The sequence below is a fragment of the Paramisgurnus dabryanus genome, chromosome 7, assembly GCF_030506205.2.
Source record: "Paramisgurnus dabryanus chromosome 7, PD_genome_1.1, whole genome shotgun sequence".
NCBI classification, from domain to species: domain Eukaryota; kingdom Metazoa; phylum Chordata; class Actinopteri; order Cypriniformes; family Cobitidae; genus Paramisgurnus; species Paramisgurnus dabryanus.
This window is the reverse complement of record NC_133343.1, coordinates 24,496,843-24,514,172: the sequence shown is the minus strand read 5'-3', so window position 1 is coordinate 24,514,172 and position 17,330 is coordinate 24,496,843. Positions and strand designations below refer to the sequence as shown.

The window sequence follows — 17,330 nt, the reverse complement described above, 5'->3', positions numbered from 1 at the left end:
GAATGGAGCTCTCAGAATGGGGGTGGGCGTGGCTTCCTACTGTTGAGAGATAGACGGGACACATCCTAACCCCACCCAACCCTATTCCTAAACCTTCCCCCCTTTTGGAGATCTCCAAATACAAATACAATGTTTAAGAAAATAAACCTCAGCCTGCAGTTGTGTTTTGGCTATAGGCACGCATATTAATTGTGTTTATGAATTTAATACTTTAACCTGAACTCATACACTGGGTCTCCAACTAAAAACTGGGTCTTTATAATCTTCAGTATCCTTTTTGACTCTCCAACTGAGTGTAATGGTAAATATTTGGGGTTTTCCTCTCAAGATGGGTTTTGTAAAGTTTTAAAATGATGCAAAAGTTTTATAAAATAACTCAAGACTCCATTTTCAAATGTCCTAAATGCATCCGAACGGTTTTGTGAAAAAAAAAAACATAATTTAATAAAGTTTTCTGCCTTTGCCATTCCTCTTTGTGCATGTGCAAGAGATAACAACTTTAGATTAATGCTCTTGGTCAAGTTCGTTGGTTGCCATAACAACCGTGGGGAAGTTCTGGTTATAAAATGCTTCCTGGAGTCCTTTGCCAAGCCACCTTACATACATAAGATAAAGAAAGAGTGATAAAACATTTGGCAATTTAGAATTTGGTTGGTAACACAATAAAACCCTGTTGATTGTCTTCTTAACGCTTTTGGCTCAGTCACACAAAAATAATGTGGGTGGTATAAAACCCAATAGGTTGGCTACCTAAGCAGCCTATGCAACCAGGGAATTTGAAATTGCATGTAATTGGTATTTTGATTCCATAAGATCCATCATTAAAATAGAAAAATGGGTCTTATTTTAAGGGTTTTCAAATTCTGAGTTTTCTAAGGGTTTTAATTAGTGGAATGAATATTTTTAAAGTGAATTTTAAGTTAACATTTTATATTTGCATTGATATTTCATAATTGCTATTTTGAGAAAAATGGCATTTATTTTAAAGGTTTTTACTGTGTTTTCATGAGTGAAATGAAGCTTTTATGTTTTTTTTAAGTGAATTTTGGGTAGCATACAAACAAATACTTATTTAACATTCAAATAAATGGAGTTATTGAACCAATTAGGTCAACAATAACAAAATAACTTGAAAAATGTTACATTTATTAAAAAGAAAAAAGATAAAGAAATATATATTAATGCATACAAATTAATTTTAGTAATGACATCAGTGTTAAAACAATGGATTGTTAATTGATTAAAATCATTGAACATAAAAACATGAAAATATTAAAAAGTCACAAATGCTTTCCCAGTAGCTACCTAAACAACTGTAGACCTTTGCTTTAAAGCCATATATCAAAATTACCCCACGATTTTCTTACCCTCAAACAATCCGAGATACATACGTCCATCATCTTACAGATAAACACATTAGGAGTTATTTATGTCCTTGTAAAGGATGTATACACTTTTGGGAGTTTAAACTCCGTAGTTGTTCGCCGATCCCAGTTTTCTATCATTATAAAGATTGGAAGAGCAAGGACATTAACTAAAATAACTCCAAATGTGTTCGTCTGAAAGACGATGGCTTGAGGATAAGTAAATCATGGGGTAATTTGGATATTTAAGTCTATTTATGCATTTGAAACTCTAAAGTAGATGGATGGGCGCTCTCTCCAGTGTCAGTTGTCATGTGGTACTAAAGAGCACATTTGCTTGTGAAACTCTTTCCACACTGAGGACATGAAAATGGGCGCTCTCCGCTGGGAATCATCACGTGGTACTTAAGACCATTTTTGTATTTAAAACTCCTTCCACATTGAAGACGTGTGTGGTCTTCATTTACTGTGAACTCTCATGTGTTCAGTAAGTTTTGCTTTGCTTGTGAAATTCTTTCCACACTGAAGACATTTGGATGGCTGCTCTCCTGTGTGAATTCTTATGTGGGACTTAAGATTAGATTTGTTGGCGAAACTCTTCCCACACTCAACACAAGGGTATGGGCGCTCTCCATTGTGAATTCTCATGTGACATTTAAGACTACTTTTGTGCTTAAAACTCTTTCCACATTGAGGACATCTGTATGGCAGCTCTCCTGTGTGAATTCTCATGTGAGACGTAAAACAAGATTTATTTGCAAAACTCTTCCCACACTCAACACAAGGGTATGGGATCTCTCCGTTGTGAATTCTCATGTGGTACTCCAGACCATTTTTGTGTGTGAAACTCTTTCCACACGGAAGACACACGTATGGACTCTCTCCAGTGTGAATTCTCATGTGGCATTCCAGAGTATGTTTTTGCGTGAAACTCTTTTCACAGTAAAGACATGCGTACGAGCGCTCTCCAGTGTGAGTTTTCATGTGCTCCTTGAGATGAGTGCTGCGTTTGAAACTCCTTCCACACTGAAGACATGTGTATGGGCGCTCTCCAGTGTGAATTATCACGTGGAGTGTAAGACTACCACTATATTTGAAACTCTTTCCACACTGAAGACATGTGTACGGGTGTTCTCCAGTGTGAATTCTCATGTGGGTTTTAAGAAATTTTTTTTTGGTGAAACTATTTCCACACTGAAGACATGGGTGTATGCGCTCTGCATTGTGATTTCTTATGTGCTCCATAAGTGACTTTTTGCTTTTGAAACATTTTTCACACTGGGTGCAGGTGAAGAGCTTTTCTTCATTGTGAATTTTTTGGTGCTCCACAAGGTGTTTGTTACTTTCAAATCGCTTTCCACAATGAGGACAAGTCAAAGATTTGCTGGCCTCTGCTCTTTGCTTTCTTTTATGCAAGTATTTATCTGCAAGCAAAGGTATTTATGATATTACAAAATTATACATTTTTGATACGAATGTTTCTTCCAGTTCCATCAGGTTTAAAATTAAACAAATGTACGAAAGTTGGATCTACTTTTTTGTATTTTACTTTTTTGTAAAATTACTTAATCAAAAAGTTCTCACTTTAAGTAATACATTTAAGATGATTTTTTAAATGGTAACAAATAAAAAAAAAGAGCAAGTTCTATCAAGTTATCAACTTACATGTTTCACTTAAAAAAATTTATATTGAATTTTTTTTACGTATTACCAATTAAAGTAATTTTTTAAGTTGATCAAGTTTTTACTTCTTACAGTGTTAACATGTTTTGACATTTGATTTTCGTTTCCAGTCTTTGTCATGCTGATGTTATGTTAAAGGAATAGTCCCATTTTCTTAAAAGAAAAATCCAGATTATTTACTCACCACCATGTCATCCAAAATGTTGATGTCTTTCTTTGTTCAGTCCAGAAAAAATTATGTTTTTTAAGAAAAACATTGCAGGACTTTTCTCATTTTAATGGACCTTAATGGACACCACCACTTAACACTTAACCAAACACTTAACAGTTTTTTTCAACGGAGTTTCAAAGCACTATAAACGATTCCAAACGAGGCATAAGGGTCTTATCTAGCGAAACGATTGTCATTTTTGACAATAAAAATAACAAATATACACTTTTAAACCACAACTTTTCGTCTAGGTCCGGTCCAGCACGACCTAACGTGAATGCGTAGTGACGTAAGGAGGTCACGTGTTACATATATAAAACCCACATTTGCGGACCCTTGTAAACAATAAACTGACACAAAGACATTAATTAGTATCATTCCACATACAACAACGTCGGAACGGTCCTCTTTCTCCACACTTGTAAACACTGGGGCTGAGTTTCGCGCTCGTCCTCTGTGACCTCTTGACGTCATGACGTATTGCGTGAGGTCACGCTGATGCTTTCACGACTGGATCTAGACGAGAAATTGTGGTTTAAAAGTGTATATTTGTTATTTTTATTGTCAAAAATGACAATCGTTTCGCTAGATTAGACCCTTATGCCTCGTTTGGGATCGTTTAGAGTCCTTTGAAACTCTGTTGAAAAAAACTGTTAAGTGTTGAGTTAAGTATTAAGTGGTGGTGTCCATTAAAGTCCATTAAAATGAGAAAAATCCTGCAATGTTTTCCTCAAAAAACATAATTTCTTCTGGACTGAACAAAGAAAGACATCATCATTTTGGATGACATGGTGGTAAGTAAATTATCTGGATTTTTCTTTTAAGAAAATTGAATATTCCTTTTAGACCACAAATTCATGGATTAATTTTATTTCAATGTTCTTTACTGATCATGAAAAACTAATCAAAAAATGCACACCAACCTCTTTGTTCCTTATTAATATCTTCATTTTTGCCTCTGCATGGGTCTGTATCACTCATGTCTTCACTCTCCAACTTGTTTTCAGACCTTGTGACATTTCTGCTTTTAGATGAAGCGGCCATTTACTTGTATAGTAACAGGAATATTTCCTGTATTTATTTGTGAAAGATCTCGAGATGTAAACCTTGAACTCCTGCAAAACACCAACAATTCCTCAAAATTAATACATTAATTAAAAAACAAATTTCATTTCACAGTAACACCTTATAGCAGGCAATAAACATTATGCATAGCATACAATGCATATGATTCAGTGAGAACCGTGCATTGTGAGTTGTTTTTAACTACAGATAGGGATAATCCTCATCTTATATCAAAATCATTACCCATTTTCTATAAAATCTTTGGTTTAGAGTAGACATCTTCTTATTTGCGACTGGTATTGTTTTTGTCTCTCCACTGTGTCTCCAAGTTCGTCACTATATGGCCGCTACCAGTCATTATAGTTATTTTATAAAGTTTTAAATATGGATCACCCTCAGAAAGCCTTTATTAATCTCCAGTATTTGGTGGGTAAGTAAATCATGGGGCAATTTTTGCTAACCAATCCCTTAATGGAGCCTGCTCATGAGACCCATCGCAACCAGCCAGTCGCAATTGAGGCCCAGTGGAGGAGCAAAGCCCTTTGCGACCACACAGCCCTTGCAATGATACCGGGACAGGCGGATTTAAAATTTGCCCAGGGTGTGTTTTTGAGTTTTTTAACTTTTTTATGTGTAAATATAAGATTTGTCACCAAAAATCATTCCATTTGCTGAAACACAGAAAAAAGTTGTGGCCAAATTAAGACTTAAAAAAACCCTTAGTGGATGAAAACATCCCCAAGTTAAGGGTTAAGTAGAATGGTGTTAAACAAGCGCAGTTTAAACTTCCCAGACAGGGATTAGACTAGTTCTAGACTAAAAAAAAAGTAAGAGCTGTCCAAACTGAAAACAACTTCCACTGACATCTTAAAATACCACAGCGCCTTTTGTTCTGCCTAAAAATGCATACAAGTAATGTTTTTTGTGAGGCATGTTTGTTAAAACTAGTTATATTTCCTTAGTAAACTAAGGCCTAGTCCTGTTTTAAGCCAATTCCTGTCCGGGAAACCATCCTGTGATTTACTATACTTTAGTACTAAGTTTACTATCACTGCGCAAAAGAGCATGCTTAACATTACTACAAAAATACTACAATAAAACCATGGGTAATATTAGTAATGATAATAAAAGTTACCTGTCTTTCTCTTCTTCTGTTGTTGTTTAAATGGCGGTTGGCAAACCAACTTAAGGTGCTTTTTCCGCCACCTACTGGATTGAAGTATGGAGCACTAATTGGTTAAATACATTTGGGGAGAATAAAAATAAAAAAATAAAATAAAATAAACCTTTACATTTTTTATTTATAATTTCTCACGGATTTTATAATTTTTTCCTTCTCCTAATATTTTCCTTGAGTGAAGTACCTGTCCTTTTTCTTGCTTTTATTTAAATAGACTGGTTTAAGAAATGGGCCTATTAACACGTGGTTTGTCAGACAAGTGGTTTTGGTGTGTGTGACGTCACCGTAGCGCCATATTTTTAAGGTATCGTCACCGACTTTGATCAATAAAAATATTACAAGCGGATAGATTATGAGTAAATAAATCACCAAATTTAAGTAACACAAGAAAATATAAAAAATATCTAGGGCGAAAAATTCAACAAAGATGCCAGGGACCCTTATTTTAATAAACTGTCTTCCATCCAGATAACGAGTTTACTGCAAAGTCGTACTGCTGCCCCCAACCTCATAAAGTTATACTACATAGACCCTACAGTAGCAACTTGTGGTAACTGTGTTTTTTGTTTGTTTAATTTGTAGTAAAGCCTTAATTATTCATCATAAACGTAGATGTTATATTTCTAAAGTAAATCGGTCTGTAAAATATTCAGAGCAAGGCATTCCATCACATGAACATCCCCAAAATGAACTGACCTTGATAAGATCTTGATATGCAGCGATTCCCTTGACCTCCGTTTCCCACATTTATGTTTGTCAATAGTCTGTCTCTCTTGATCTTGCACTGGTAACTTTAAACTTCAAACCTACATTATCATTCATTGGTTACACTAGTTTTTAGGAATGTAATTACATAGTCTAGACTTTTATAAGTTGATTTACCCAATAAATACTCTATTGATATGTTTTGTTGTCCAACTTGATTTTCCAACTTCCTTCTAGCCTCCTCATATTTCTTACAGTGTATCAGAATGTGTTCTGTCTGTCTCTTGAGCTTTACAATAGTCTTGCAATTTTCTTGAATGAATCAGACGTTTGAATGAATGGCAAAGAGTCATTGATTGAGACGTTATCGCCACCTTCTGGCGGTTTAATTTAATGTTTAAAAGTATCATTTATATCTTTCTCATTTTTTTCTATTAAAAATATACACAAATCTAAAATGGCAAATATGAATGAGGCAAAGTGGTCAACAGACTACTTTAAAAGGTAAATTAGGTCTGCATTTATTCACTTAGTCACATTAATGTTATAACAGAGGGATCTCTTAACTCGTTATATGTTACAGTTTGTTAACAATTTATTGGCTTTGCATACACATGTACGTACCCATCGAAAGCCTAAAACCACAGAGCTCCCCCATCACATAACAAGTCACATTTAACCCCTGTTTGTAGGACACGTCTTGCCCTCTCCAATATGGCGGAGTTTTTCTCAGATGCTTCCCATTGAATTCGCTTCTGTGATTGGTCTTTATTCCAGTAGGATGTTGAGATGCTCTTTTTGTTACTGTCCTCCAGAAAACCTCACTAATATATACTAACACAAAAGTAAAATAGTTTTTGTTAAAATTAAAATGTAATTTTTTCTATGCCATGCCTGTTATTCAATAACAATGCTGTTAAAACAGCACAACTACTTTTTACTGGCTGTCATAACTTATTTTTAGCCTTTTAGGATGAACCATCACAGACAGATCTACTATAGCACAAGAAGGATCTCAGTTTTATTCGTTTGAGTTCAATCTCAAATCCAGTTACAGAGGAAGAGGAGGGGAAAGGAGTACATTGGAAAGAAAAAATGTCTGGTCAACAAATCCAGTTTATTGGACCTGTTCATGACCTGCCAGCAATGCTGAAGGCCTGTCATGAAGTGGAAAAACAACAAAATTGGGAAGCTTCATTCATGTTCAATGGGAATGTTCAAAAGAACATAGATGACAGTGGACTTCATGCTCAGATGTTCAGGGTATGCCTGAAAGTGAGGGGCTGTAGTCAGAAAAAAAAACAATACACTAAAGTACTCTGAGAGTGTCATTTGCACTTGGTGAATGTAATGCAATGGCAAAAGGCATGTATTTGCTGAGTAGGAATTTACAGCATGTTTTGAATGTGATGGAGTATAACGTCACACTAGGCACTGTGTCTTTCTACCACCACAAACCAAAGATTGTGTATATAAATATAGCAAACAGAGTATGTGCAATGATTTAGTGTGCCATAATAATTGCCAATGTTTTTACAGTGATGTGTGTTTTTTATTTAAAAAATAAAAATACCATTAAATGTGTAGTTACATATATTAAATATCGAATTAAACGACAACAATGATAAACTACATTAAAATAAAACGATATTATTTCATTATTTATGTAATACATTATCAGTGTCATGATAGTACTTCACAGATAACAAGGATGATTTAGATACATTTACAAAGAAATATAATAATTAAATAAATGACATTTTACAATTATGTGAACAATAAAAATAAACAAGAAACGTTTATTTTGCAGACCTTTATTTTGACAGCGTGACGTCACGTTCCAGAGCAGGAACTACTTTCCTCCAGCACTTGACACTGATGATCGCCTGCTTGCTGTGCCCTTGTTAGCCATGAAGCTAACTTAAGTCCCCCATTTGGAAAAATGAATTGAGTTTTATTTTTGAAAAAGAGATCTATCAGACACTTATATTTGCTATTAAGTTGCTTATAGCAAGATGTTACGAGCCGGAAGTATAGTGACCTGGTAAGTCGGACAGCTCAGTTGTCAGCTGCATCTCAATACTGATTTAAATGCAGAAACAGCAGATTGGAGATTAGCTATGGAAATAAAATGACTTATCACGTCTTGTTGCACTGTATTTGTAAACATCAGGTATTTGATTGCAATTTCCTGGAAGCGTTGAGTAAGCGTGTCAGTTAGCGACAATGACAGATACATTGCTGCACTGTGACTGTATAGACACCACCCAGTCTTATTTCTTATTTAAAATCACTTTCGGTTTTGGCTGAATTGGGTTAAATTAAGAAAATACCAATAATAGATTTGGAATAATAGATTTATTATATGACAATAAAAATAATTTGACAAATGTCTTTGCAATGCCACGTGCCTGTATTAATCTGGTTGCTTTCTTTGAATTCTTGTTTTCAAATGTTTAATACATTCTCTTTTAGGCCACTATCATCCCATAAAAATAGTTGTCATAGCATGTGCTTGTGGTTCTGCATACTTGCTGCATGCAGTGTGTGTCTGACAGAAAACAAGAATTGTTTTGTAACTAACATTAATGATAACTACTAGTATGAGAAAATAAATTGATACATTTTCAGATAGAAACACGATTGGATATTATATAAATTGTAGAACCAATATATATTGGTTAACCTCTTAAAAAACTGTTAAAAGTTTATAATGCCCCTACTTTTTTTTCAAATAAAAATATTTTTGTCTTACTAAATTACTTAACATGGCATTTGATTACAATTGTTCTAAATTAGAGCCTGTTCACTTAAAATATCTATGTACCTTATTATTATGTTCTGACTATATCAGACTAAATGTGACGAATTATATAAATATCACAGAATAAACACTGTATATATCTTATCCTCAGCATGGCCTGCAGGAATCTGCTTCCTTCCAGAATGGGAGTAAAGTTTCGAGTACCGCTGCAGAAACTGCACCCACTCTCCCGTGCCATCCACCATCGCTACAATGCAAACAGCAATCCACAGAGACCACCCCACTGCTCGGCAGCTCGACATTACACATCTCTCTCTAGACTCCCCATGCGCCCTCCGAAATCCCGGTCAGGGGGGCACGGCTATCAACAGCATCGGACCTTCTGGGTGGCCCGTCTTGCTGCCAGACTGCTGAAATTGAGGTACATCGTGCTGGGCTCGGCAGTTGGAGGTGGATATACAGCAAAAAAGGTAGGTTTAACTAAAGAGTTGTACTGTACCTATAAAAACACAACGTTAGGCAATTTTTTACACATTTAAAGTTAACAATAAGAAATATGGACGTGTCTTGTTTCTTATAAAGATAAACTGACTGTCATAACATTTTAAAATAAATCTGCTTCTTGTCCTAAAAATAAACTGCATTGTTGTAAGTTTGGGACTAAGTCTTAAATTATTTACCGATCGTTACCTGGATGTTAGCATCGGCCAGACTGATTTATTTTATTGTGTGGCATATAACAGCCTTTCTGTTTTTTCCCTGTGTTAGACGTATGATGAGTGGAAGGACATGTTTCCTGACATGAGCCAATACACATGGATTGTGCCAGACTTTGTTTGGGAGCTGAGTGAAAATATTGACTTGGGTAGGTGAACTGGCAACTCAAAAGGTGGAACAGATGTGTTTTTTTAACTAACTTAACAATATGCAAATACTGTGAATATGAATGTTTTCTTCATGTTATCTCAAGCCCTGGGAGCACCAGATATACAATAATACAATTGCTATTTTCTGTTCCTGAATTAAGCCAAGCTTGCCAGTGCTTTGCCTGAAATGGAAGAGATTGCCAAACTTCTGCCCGACATGGAAAAGATTGGCGAGAACTTTACCTTCCTGAAAAGTCTTCTCTCCAGTGGTGAGCAGGAAAAATCATGATATTCTAAAAATCACGTGCAGTTCACTTCATTCTGGTGTACACTACTGTTCAAAAGTTTAGGGTCATTTTATCACATACTTAAATTTCCAAATAGAAACCATAGGTGTGTTTGACTTCACGTAGCACTGAGCAAATTGATCGGTGTGTGATCTCATTGTATTGCAAGAGTGATTCAAAGACAGTATTTTTGGTCGCAAAGAGTACATGAAGCATCTAGCACACCACTTTGTTCTTGCTTCTATCAAACCACACTGTGGGCTTACATTATAATGTATTTCATAGTGTCATCAAGCTACGCCATTGTTGTCGTTAAAGAAAAACTTGACCCAAAACTGAAATTCTGTCATCATTTACTTACCTGCATGTTGTTTTAAACCTGTATGCATTTCTTTATTCTGTTGAACACAAAGGAAGATAAGTTTTAGCTACATACATACCCCTTACATTTTAGGCGTCACGCTTCTACAGTAGCCCTAAATGGACAATCTGTTCTATAGTTCGTTTTTTTCACTATGTTGTCTTGAATGATGACATGTTTGTTCTGTGTCGGCATCTGTATCTTCTGCGTTTCGAAAGGGAGAGGTAAGCTATGGACTGAGCCTTTGGTTGCAATTCATAATCTCACCACTAGATGCTTCTAAAAATCTACACAGTTTAAGCATTTTCAGATCTAAAGAATTGTCAAGAACTTTATTTTACACATTTTTTCTTTAAACTTTTGAACAGTAGTGTACATAAATGGTTAATATAAACAATTTAATATAGAAGTTGCTACATTTACAAAAATATCAGCCATATGACCAAGCTTTAAAGTTTAGACGTGAATTTTAGAATTTAGACTGTGATATGTTATGTCTGATTGTATTCACACTTCAATGTTTTTTGTAGGCTACATGTAAATGTGAGTTTGAAGATTGTGAATCAGAATATTTTTGAAGTCTGTTTTAAATTTTTGTTGTTGTTGTTGTTGTTTATAATCATCAAAGTCACAGGTGTCTGGATAATCACCATGTTCCACCATTAATATGTTTTCCAGTATTCAGCGCTGGCTCATCTGTTAGGGCCCCAATCCAATGTAAAATGGAATAAGATCTCTACCCTTTTTTCTGCTGTCCTTATTTATTTTCATTTCATTTGTTCCTCTTGTCCCTCCCTCCCTCCTCTCCCCCCACGTTCTTCGCAGGTTTGGGTAGTGAAGTCAATGGAGCTTCTGGTCTGCTTCTGTTATTAGGTGTGTAACCGCCTGTCTTAGCGTGCTCAGATTCCCCTTGCCACCCTCTGATGTAAATGGACTTAAGTTGAGGGGGGTGTGCGACTCCAAGGATAGACAATTAAAACCAGTCAATATTGGGATCCAGATTCTTTTTAGATTTGGAAGCCATTGATGGCTTATTAAGTTTGTATTTTTCCACGAGAGGTCGGCCGTGAATTTTACAGATACTGACTGAGTCTGACTAAACAAAACCACAATTCAAATAATTTGGTAATTATCTGATAAATTATATTTCAATAAAGCTACTGTTGTTCAGAATGATTGGAAAAACTCTATATATTGATGCAAAAAAAAAAAAATTATATATATTTATTTGTGAGCAGTTTCATTTGTATTCACAGTAGCCACAAAGACAGACTTTTCATTATGGACACTTATTTATAAGTGTTTAAATTTATGTTTAATAAGCATTATGATAGTTGGTCTCAGATGCAGTTTTTGACACAAACAGTTTCTGTGTTATTGCTCAGTTTTTAATTGTATTGCCACTTGGTCCCTTGACTTCACCTTTTTTCTGTAAGGGTTTGTGGGCCACATTGACCATATTTGTCATTTTCTCTCTTATTAACTCTACATCAGTATTTCTTATTTGTCCCATGTGATTGAATTTCTTACAGCTCAACAGATTTGAAAAGTGTGCTTTGTATACTTCCTAAACATTTTAAATGAGGAATGATTGTGTACAATTCTAGGTTTTTAAGATCACAAGAAACATTTTAGTCAAGTGACCCTAAACTTTGACTAGCAGTGAAAAAACAGTTGTGATTTTTTTTCAATAGCAAAATAAAATTTACCACACATTTTTATCATATAAATATATGAGGAGATCAGATGCAAAAGGGGCTAAACAACACATTTGTCAAAAATGAGATTATGATATTGACCGAATGCTCTCGGCACGAATTGTATGTTCACCTTCGCTTCAAATCCGCCATTCAGATATACAACTTTGTTGGCAGAATCCACTAAACGCCATGCCAATTTTCCAGCAAAGTCCTCTAAGTGCAAGAAAGAAGAGTTAGATGAACGACGGCAAATTAAACGCTGCATTTCACATTCAAACTTGGGTCCATAGTGGGTACTTGGACCTGAATACATCCTAAAGGTGGCAGTCACATGAATCACAGCACCCCCTAATGCAGGGATGGGCAACTTCGGTCCTGGAGGGCCGGTGTCCTGCAGAGTTTAGTTCCAACTTGCCTCAACACACCTGCTTAAAAGTTTCTAGTATGCCTAGTAAGACCTTAATTGGCTGCTTAGCTAAACTCTGTAGGACACCGGCCCTCCAGGACTGAAGTTGCCCATCCCTGCCCTAATGTGTGGTTCAGTTTCTTTATTTTTACATTTTGACTTTCATTATTTGCAACGTTTTAGTAATTTTGTAACTGTTTACTATGTCATGTACAAAGATGGGGAGGTTTTTGCCAAAAAAAGCTTGCATGTACTTGGAGGGTTGCACAGTGAAAGACAGTCAAATTTGTTAAATATTAATGAAGTGACAATTGTGTAAACAAGCATTTCAGTTAGAGACTTATAACCTTTTCATTGGCATTAAAGGGGATTTACTTAACGTAAACATAAGAGCCTGATGATAAAAAATTGCACATTTACAAGAAAACGTGCATCTGAACTCCTCATGTATTCTCATAGGTATACTTCAGCCTAAAACTTATGTTATGTATACAAATACCTGCTCCATTTTTTTCTATAAGGTTCTATAGATCATTTCTTATTTTTATGTTTTCCCAAGCACTGTTTACTTTTCAAACCTTTGAGTCTCTTTGGGATATGGTGACTGTATTTGCTTTGAAAAACAAGCAGTTGTTGCTGCATTGGCATGTTAATTTTAAACCGTCAACTGAAATCCGGTCCTTTTAAATGTATTAGACATTTTTGTTTGTTCAAAGTGCGACAAAGCTCAATTTCCTTATATATATATATTCTTGTGTTTTTCTTAGAAACCACAGGTGAATCGGCCCTGAGAGCACCAGATATTCCACCAACATCTGCATCTATGTCTGACAGCAGTGATAAACAGTTCAAAAAGGTAAATGAGATTTCAAATTGGTTTTTGCAAGGATCAAGCATGTCTTTAACACAAGACCTTGAATTGACATTTATCATTATTTTAATGAAAGTTGATTTCTTTCTTTTGCTTATCAGCATTTTTCAAAGCTGTTTGCTTGGGCTTTTTCACCATTAACTAAGTTGTCTGTTGCTGTGCAGTTGTTTCGGCTTTTGCAAGACATAGCCAGTGCTACCAAATACTGATGCTGTAGCTCGTGACAACTTGCTAATGTTGACAGTACCTTCAATTTAGCTCTTTCAACCAGTATGGTAAACTCGGGTAATTGGGTCAAAAAGTGACAAATCCAGCCAAAGTGCTGGGTTGTTTTAACCAATTGTTGTTCATTTAGTTAAAGCAACACTATGTAGTTTCCATGTAAAAATGACTTACAGCTCCCCCATGTGGTTGAAAAGCGCAACAGTGCCTGGTATCAGACACTCTTCTGCAGGCAGGGGGATGGGCGGGGCTGTGTGCTCTACCCTCCACTGCCACTTTCAGAGTGTGCTTGTAGCAGCTAGGAGGCTGCTCAGGTTGTAGCAACAGTACAATTTGTCCAGTTAAAAATCACTGAAATAATTTTAGAGACATTTTTTAAAGTTAAGAAAACTACATAGTGTTGCTTTAATCCAACGGCTGAGTTTGTCCCTTTTTGACCCAACGTTGGGTTGAAAATAACCCAGCATTTTTTTGCCTGTCTCTGGACATCATACTGAGATGTTATGTTAATTCCGGACTTTTGCTGCTATATCATCCCTGGCTCTTCTGAAAAGGCTTTGTGCTATATTTTGAAACATGTTGGATTTTGTTTTATTCACACCAAAAGCATCAGTAGGATCAGGCATTATTATAGAGCAATCACTCTTATAGAAATGCTGGGTTATTTTCAACCCAGCGTTGGGTCAAAAAGAGACAAACTCAACCCATTGGATTGTAATTAAATCTATATTGGGTTATTTTAACACAATATTTTGGGATATTTTAATCCATTGTTGGGTCAAATATAAAAATTTTCTGGGTTAATTTAACCCAACGGCTGTGTTTGTCCCTTTTTTTTTTTTGGCTGTTCAGTTGACTGTTTCACACAGGACGCCGTGTGCGCTGCACTCGCCGCTTTTCAAAACTTTCAGCAGGATTACTATAAATTACTACAGTATTTTTATTCAGTTTAAGGAGTGGAGGAGGAATACAGATGCTACTGTTGCCCGTCTCCATTTCACTTAACTTAAGCCGCATACCTACAACAAGCTACATACCTGAGATGCCAACATGAATTGATTTGTGTTTCCATGACACATGTTTTTTTTCCAACGTCTCTACATGAGCGTAAATTTGTATTTGTACAGTTTTGGGAATTGTTCGACACACACAGTACGGTACTTTGTCGTCCATTTTGCTTTTTGCGCTTGTTTGGATGCCCCGTTTCTATTGGCCGCGAGGGTAATTGACACAGAGCGCATGGCAAAATATTTTGAACTTTGACCGCAGTGTGAGCACAACAAGTTGACACAACAACAAACCGTCCTCGAATGGCGCAAGCCATTTAATTGAATTTGGTTTGATTGCGCAGTGCAGGGCATACCGCGTCCTGTGTGAAAGCACCATTATTTCACCATAGTTAGTTCTTGTTTTGAATGGTTATGTAAAGATACTTAGGGCATAATAGAAAAGCCAAACATATTTAGACGAGGGTGCCTACTTATTTAAATTTATGCTGTGTATCTGTTATAGTAAAATGTACATGGTAGGATCATTTGAGTTTTGCATGTTTGTTTGTGAGCAATGCTATGGTCACCACATGAGGTGTTTTATTATGTATTATATGTAAATTATTTATGAATTTTCAGAATTTTTATCTTAAAATTTGTTTCATAATCTGTGTACTTTAAATGAACAAAATGCTGCTCTCAGTGCTTCATGAAGTATACATTTTGGTATATTTAATGATATATTTAAACTGTTATTGGCAGTTCATTTCTGTTGTTTTTGACTATAGTTCATTGTCTACATAGAAGCTTTTCCAATTTGTAACTCCTTTGTGCTGTTTGTCTTCATGATCTTTTATGTTCAGTGACAGTGTTTTGCTTGTTTTATTTTATTTCATTCATCATACATATCACTACATGTCTGCGTTATCACTCCATATCTGCATCTTTGCATATGTAAATGATCTAGGCCTGAAAAGTAACAGGCAAGGTTGTGGAAGTTATACACTGTCGGCAGTCTGAGCATATAGCTTTCTTTCAAATACATGTAAAGATGAAATTTAATAAATATAGATGCACATTTTTAAAAGGGAAAAAACATGCCTAGTTATTTCGCTCTATCCAGCTTCAGCAAGCTTTGCACTGCTTTGCAACTAAATTACTCATTGTACCTCAAATGCTTGCCTTCCCCAGTAGCAGTACTTTTTCCGAACTTATACAGTATAATTCCTTGAAATGTCTGAGATGTGACCCTATAGCAAGTAGTATAGCTGCTTTACAATACTGACTTTTATATGTAACATAACAATGGTAGTGTAATTGTGTGTAATTTCCTTTAATATTCACAATTAAAATGGCCCTGCCGTCATATTGACTGAAATATGCTAAGAATCGTATTTTAAGCTCTTCTATAATTTGATGTTCACCAATACTGATTAAGCGAGGTGGACTGCTTTCCAGTAACCCCGCCCGCATTCTCCTATTGGTTGGTAAGCAGACTGATTTGATTGCCCCTCTTTATTACTCTACCGTACCTCAGCAGGGGCTGCTCAGCGAGCTCATTCTCATTCAGCAGCAGATCCAGCAGCACGAGGAGGAGATGCGGCGGGCGGCGGCAGCAGCCAATAATGCTCCGCCTCCGCCGCGTGAACCCCGCCCCAGCCCGGCCCCGAACCCCTCGCAACCCAAACATAAGGTGAAGGTCCACGCCCCCACCACTTCACAAATGCTGTGTTTCTCATGCCAGATTTTCACTGCCTCACATAATTCTTTTTATTCTTTGACACTCGAGTATTTTTCCCAAATTCGTTTGAATTTGTGAATTTACTCAGTTTTCATATTATACATAAAAAATTACTCAGTGTAGTTTTACAAAATCCTTAACTTTTATCAGAATGGAGGCATTGATGACTGGTGTGAGAATACTACAGCTTTAAAATTATGTCGTTACAAAGCAAATAATTAGCCCCACCCATCCAATTTTCATTACAGACACCTTAGGGATGAATTCTTATTGAATGCACTGATGCTAACTTAGGCTTTGGGTCTGTACATCTACATAATTTCCCCACCAAAAATGGACATTTTCTGTAATGACATTGAAGATATTAATGACCTTTAATTTTCGCAATTCAAATTGAATTCAAGCAGCTTTACATAGCTTGCGTTTTGTGAATGTAAACGAAATTCCTCCCCTCCGTCCATATCTGAAATTTGCATAGTTTTTGTAACCAAACCCCACCTTTTATCTTATGCAAACCCATAAATGTACACATGAACGTTCACTGCATGGAGTGGTGTGCCATTGCTTTGGCTGTTGACCTGCAGAATTTACCTCCCTAACACCAGAACCAATCATGTCTGTAAATTGACATGAACACATTATTTAGATGTTACTAACCTTGGTATTCACATATATGTGTGTTTGTTTTCATTTATTGTTTCTGTGTGAATTGTCCTGTAGTTTGTGTTGTGTTTATGTACTGTACACAACAAATGCACTGTAATTGCAAGCCTCCAAAATCATTCTGCCATCTTACTGCATTGATTTATAATCATGGGATCTCTAACCAATCATCATTTAAAGCGTGTTGTATTATGGTGATTAATGTTGAGAATAATTAAGTGATTACATTTTTGGGAAAAAAAAAAAAACGTT

General features: G+C 35.9%; 2 protein-coding genes across 9 annotated transcripts in view; one reads left to right on the top strand and one right to left on the bottom strand.

The window, feature by feature from the left end:
* Positions 1-1,215: 1,215 nt before the first annotated feature.
* LOC135757911 (uncharacterized) lies at positions 1,216-6,337 on the bottom strand. Of its 3 annotated transcripts, none has more exons than XM_065272680.2 (4): positions 6,200-6,337; positions 5,459-5,529; positions 4,182-4,373; positions 1,216-2,788 (listed from the first exon to the last, which is right to left on the bottom strand). In XM_065272680.2, the coding sequence occupies exons 3-4, from the start codon at positions 4,300-4,302 to the stop codon at positions 1,824-1,826; spliced, it is 1,086 nt and encodes a 361-aa protein (XP_065128752.1). In that variant the 5' UTR covers positions 4,303-4,373; positions 5,459-5,529; positions 6,200-6,337; the 3' UTR covers positions 1,216-1,823. The 3 variants fall into 3 exon arrangements, with proteins under 3 accessions (XP_065128752.1, XP_065128751.1, XP_065128753.1); XM_065272679.2 differs by having other exon boundaries at positions 5,459-5,532; positions 6,200-6,331; XM_065272681.2 differs by lacking the exon at positions 5,459-5,529 and having other exon boundaries at positions 6,200-6,331.
* Positions 6,338-8,048: 1,711 nt separating this feature from the next.
* The window catches only part of opa1 (OPA1 mitochondrial dynamin like GTPase), a 38,717-nt gene continuing 29,435 nt past the window's right edge, over positions 8,049-17,330 (top strand). The window contains exons 1-7 of one of the 6 annotated variants that reach the window (XM_065272584.2): positions 8,049-8,252; positions 9,124-9,442; positions 9,741-9,837; positions 10,000-10,107; positions 11,312-11,359; positions 13,360-13,448; positions 16,215-16,367. In XM_065272584.2, coding sequence (XP_065128656.1) covers positions 8,224-8,252; positions 9,124-9,442; positions 9,741-9,837; positions 10,000-10,107; positions 11,312-11,359; positions 13,360-13,448; positions 16,215-16,367 — 843 coding nt within the window. In that variant the 5' untranslated portion in view covers positions 8,049-8,223. Of the gene's footprint in view, positions 8,253-9,123; positions 9,443-9,740; positions 9,838-9,999; positions 10,108-11,311; positions 11,360-13,359; positions 13,449-16,211; positions 16,368-17,330 lie in introns of all 6 variants that reach the window. The other 5 variants (XM_065272583.2, XM_065272586.2, XM_065272585.2 and 2 more) reach the window with 5 other exon arrangements.

What these genes read in the sequence shown, in the direction of transcription:
- LOC135757911 (XM_065272680.2), bottom strand. Translation starts at nt 4,302, where the DNA reads ATGGCCGCTTCATCTAAAAGCAGAAATGTCACAAGGTCTGAAAACAAG. An exon ending in TATTAATAAGGAACAAAGAG is followed by an intron (nt 2,789 to 4,181) that starts GTTGGTGTGCAT and finishes CTTTGCTTGCAG; the next exon opens with ATAAATACTTGCATAAAAGA.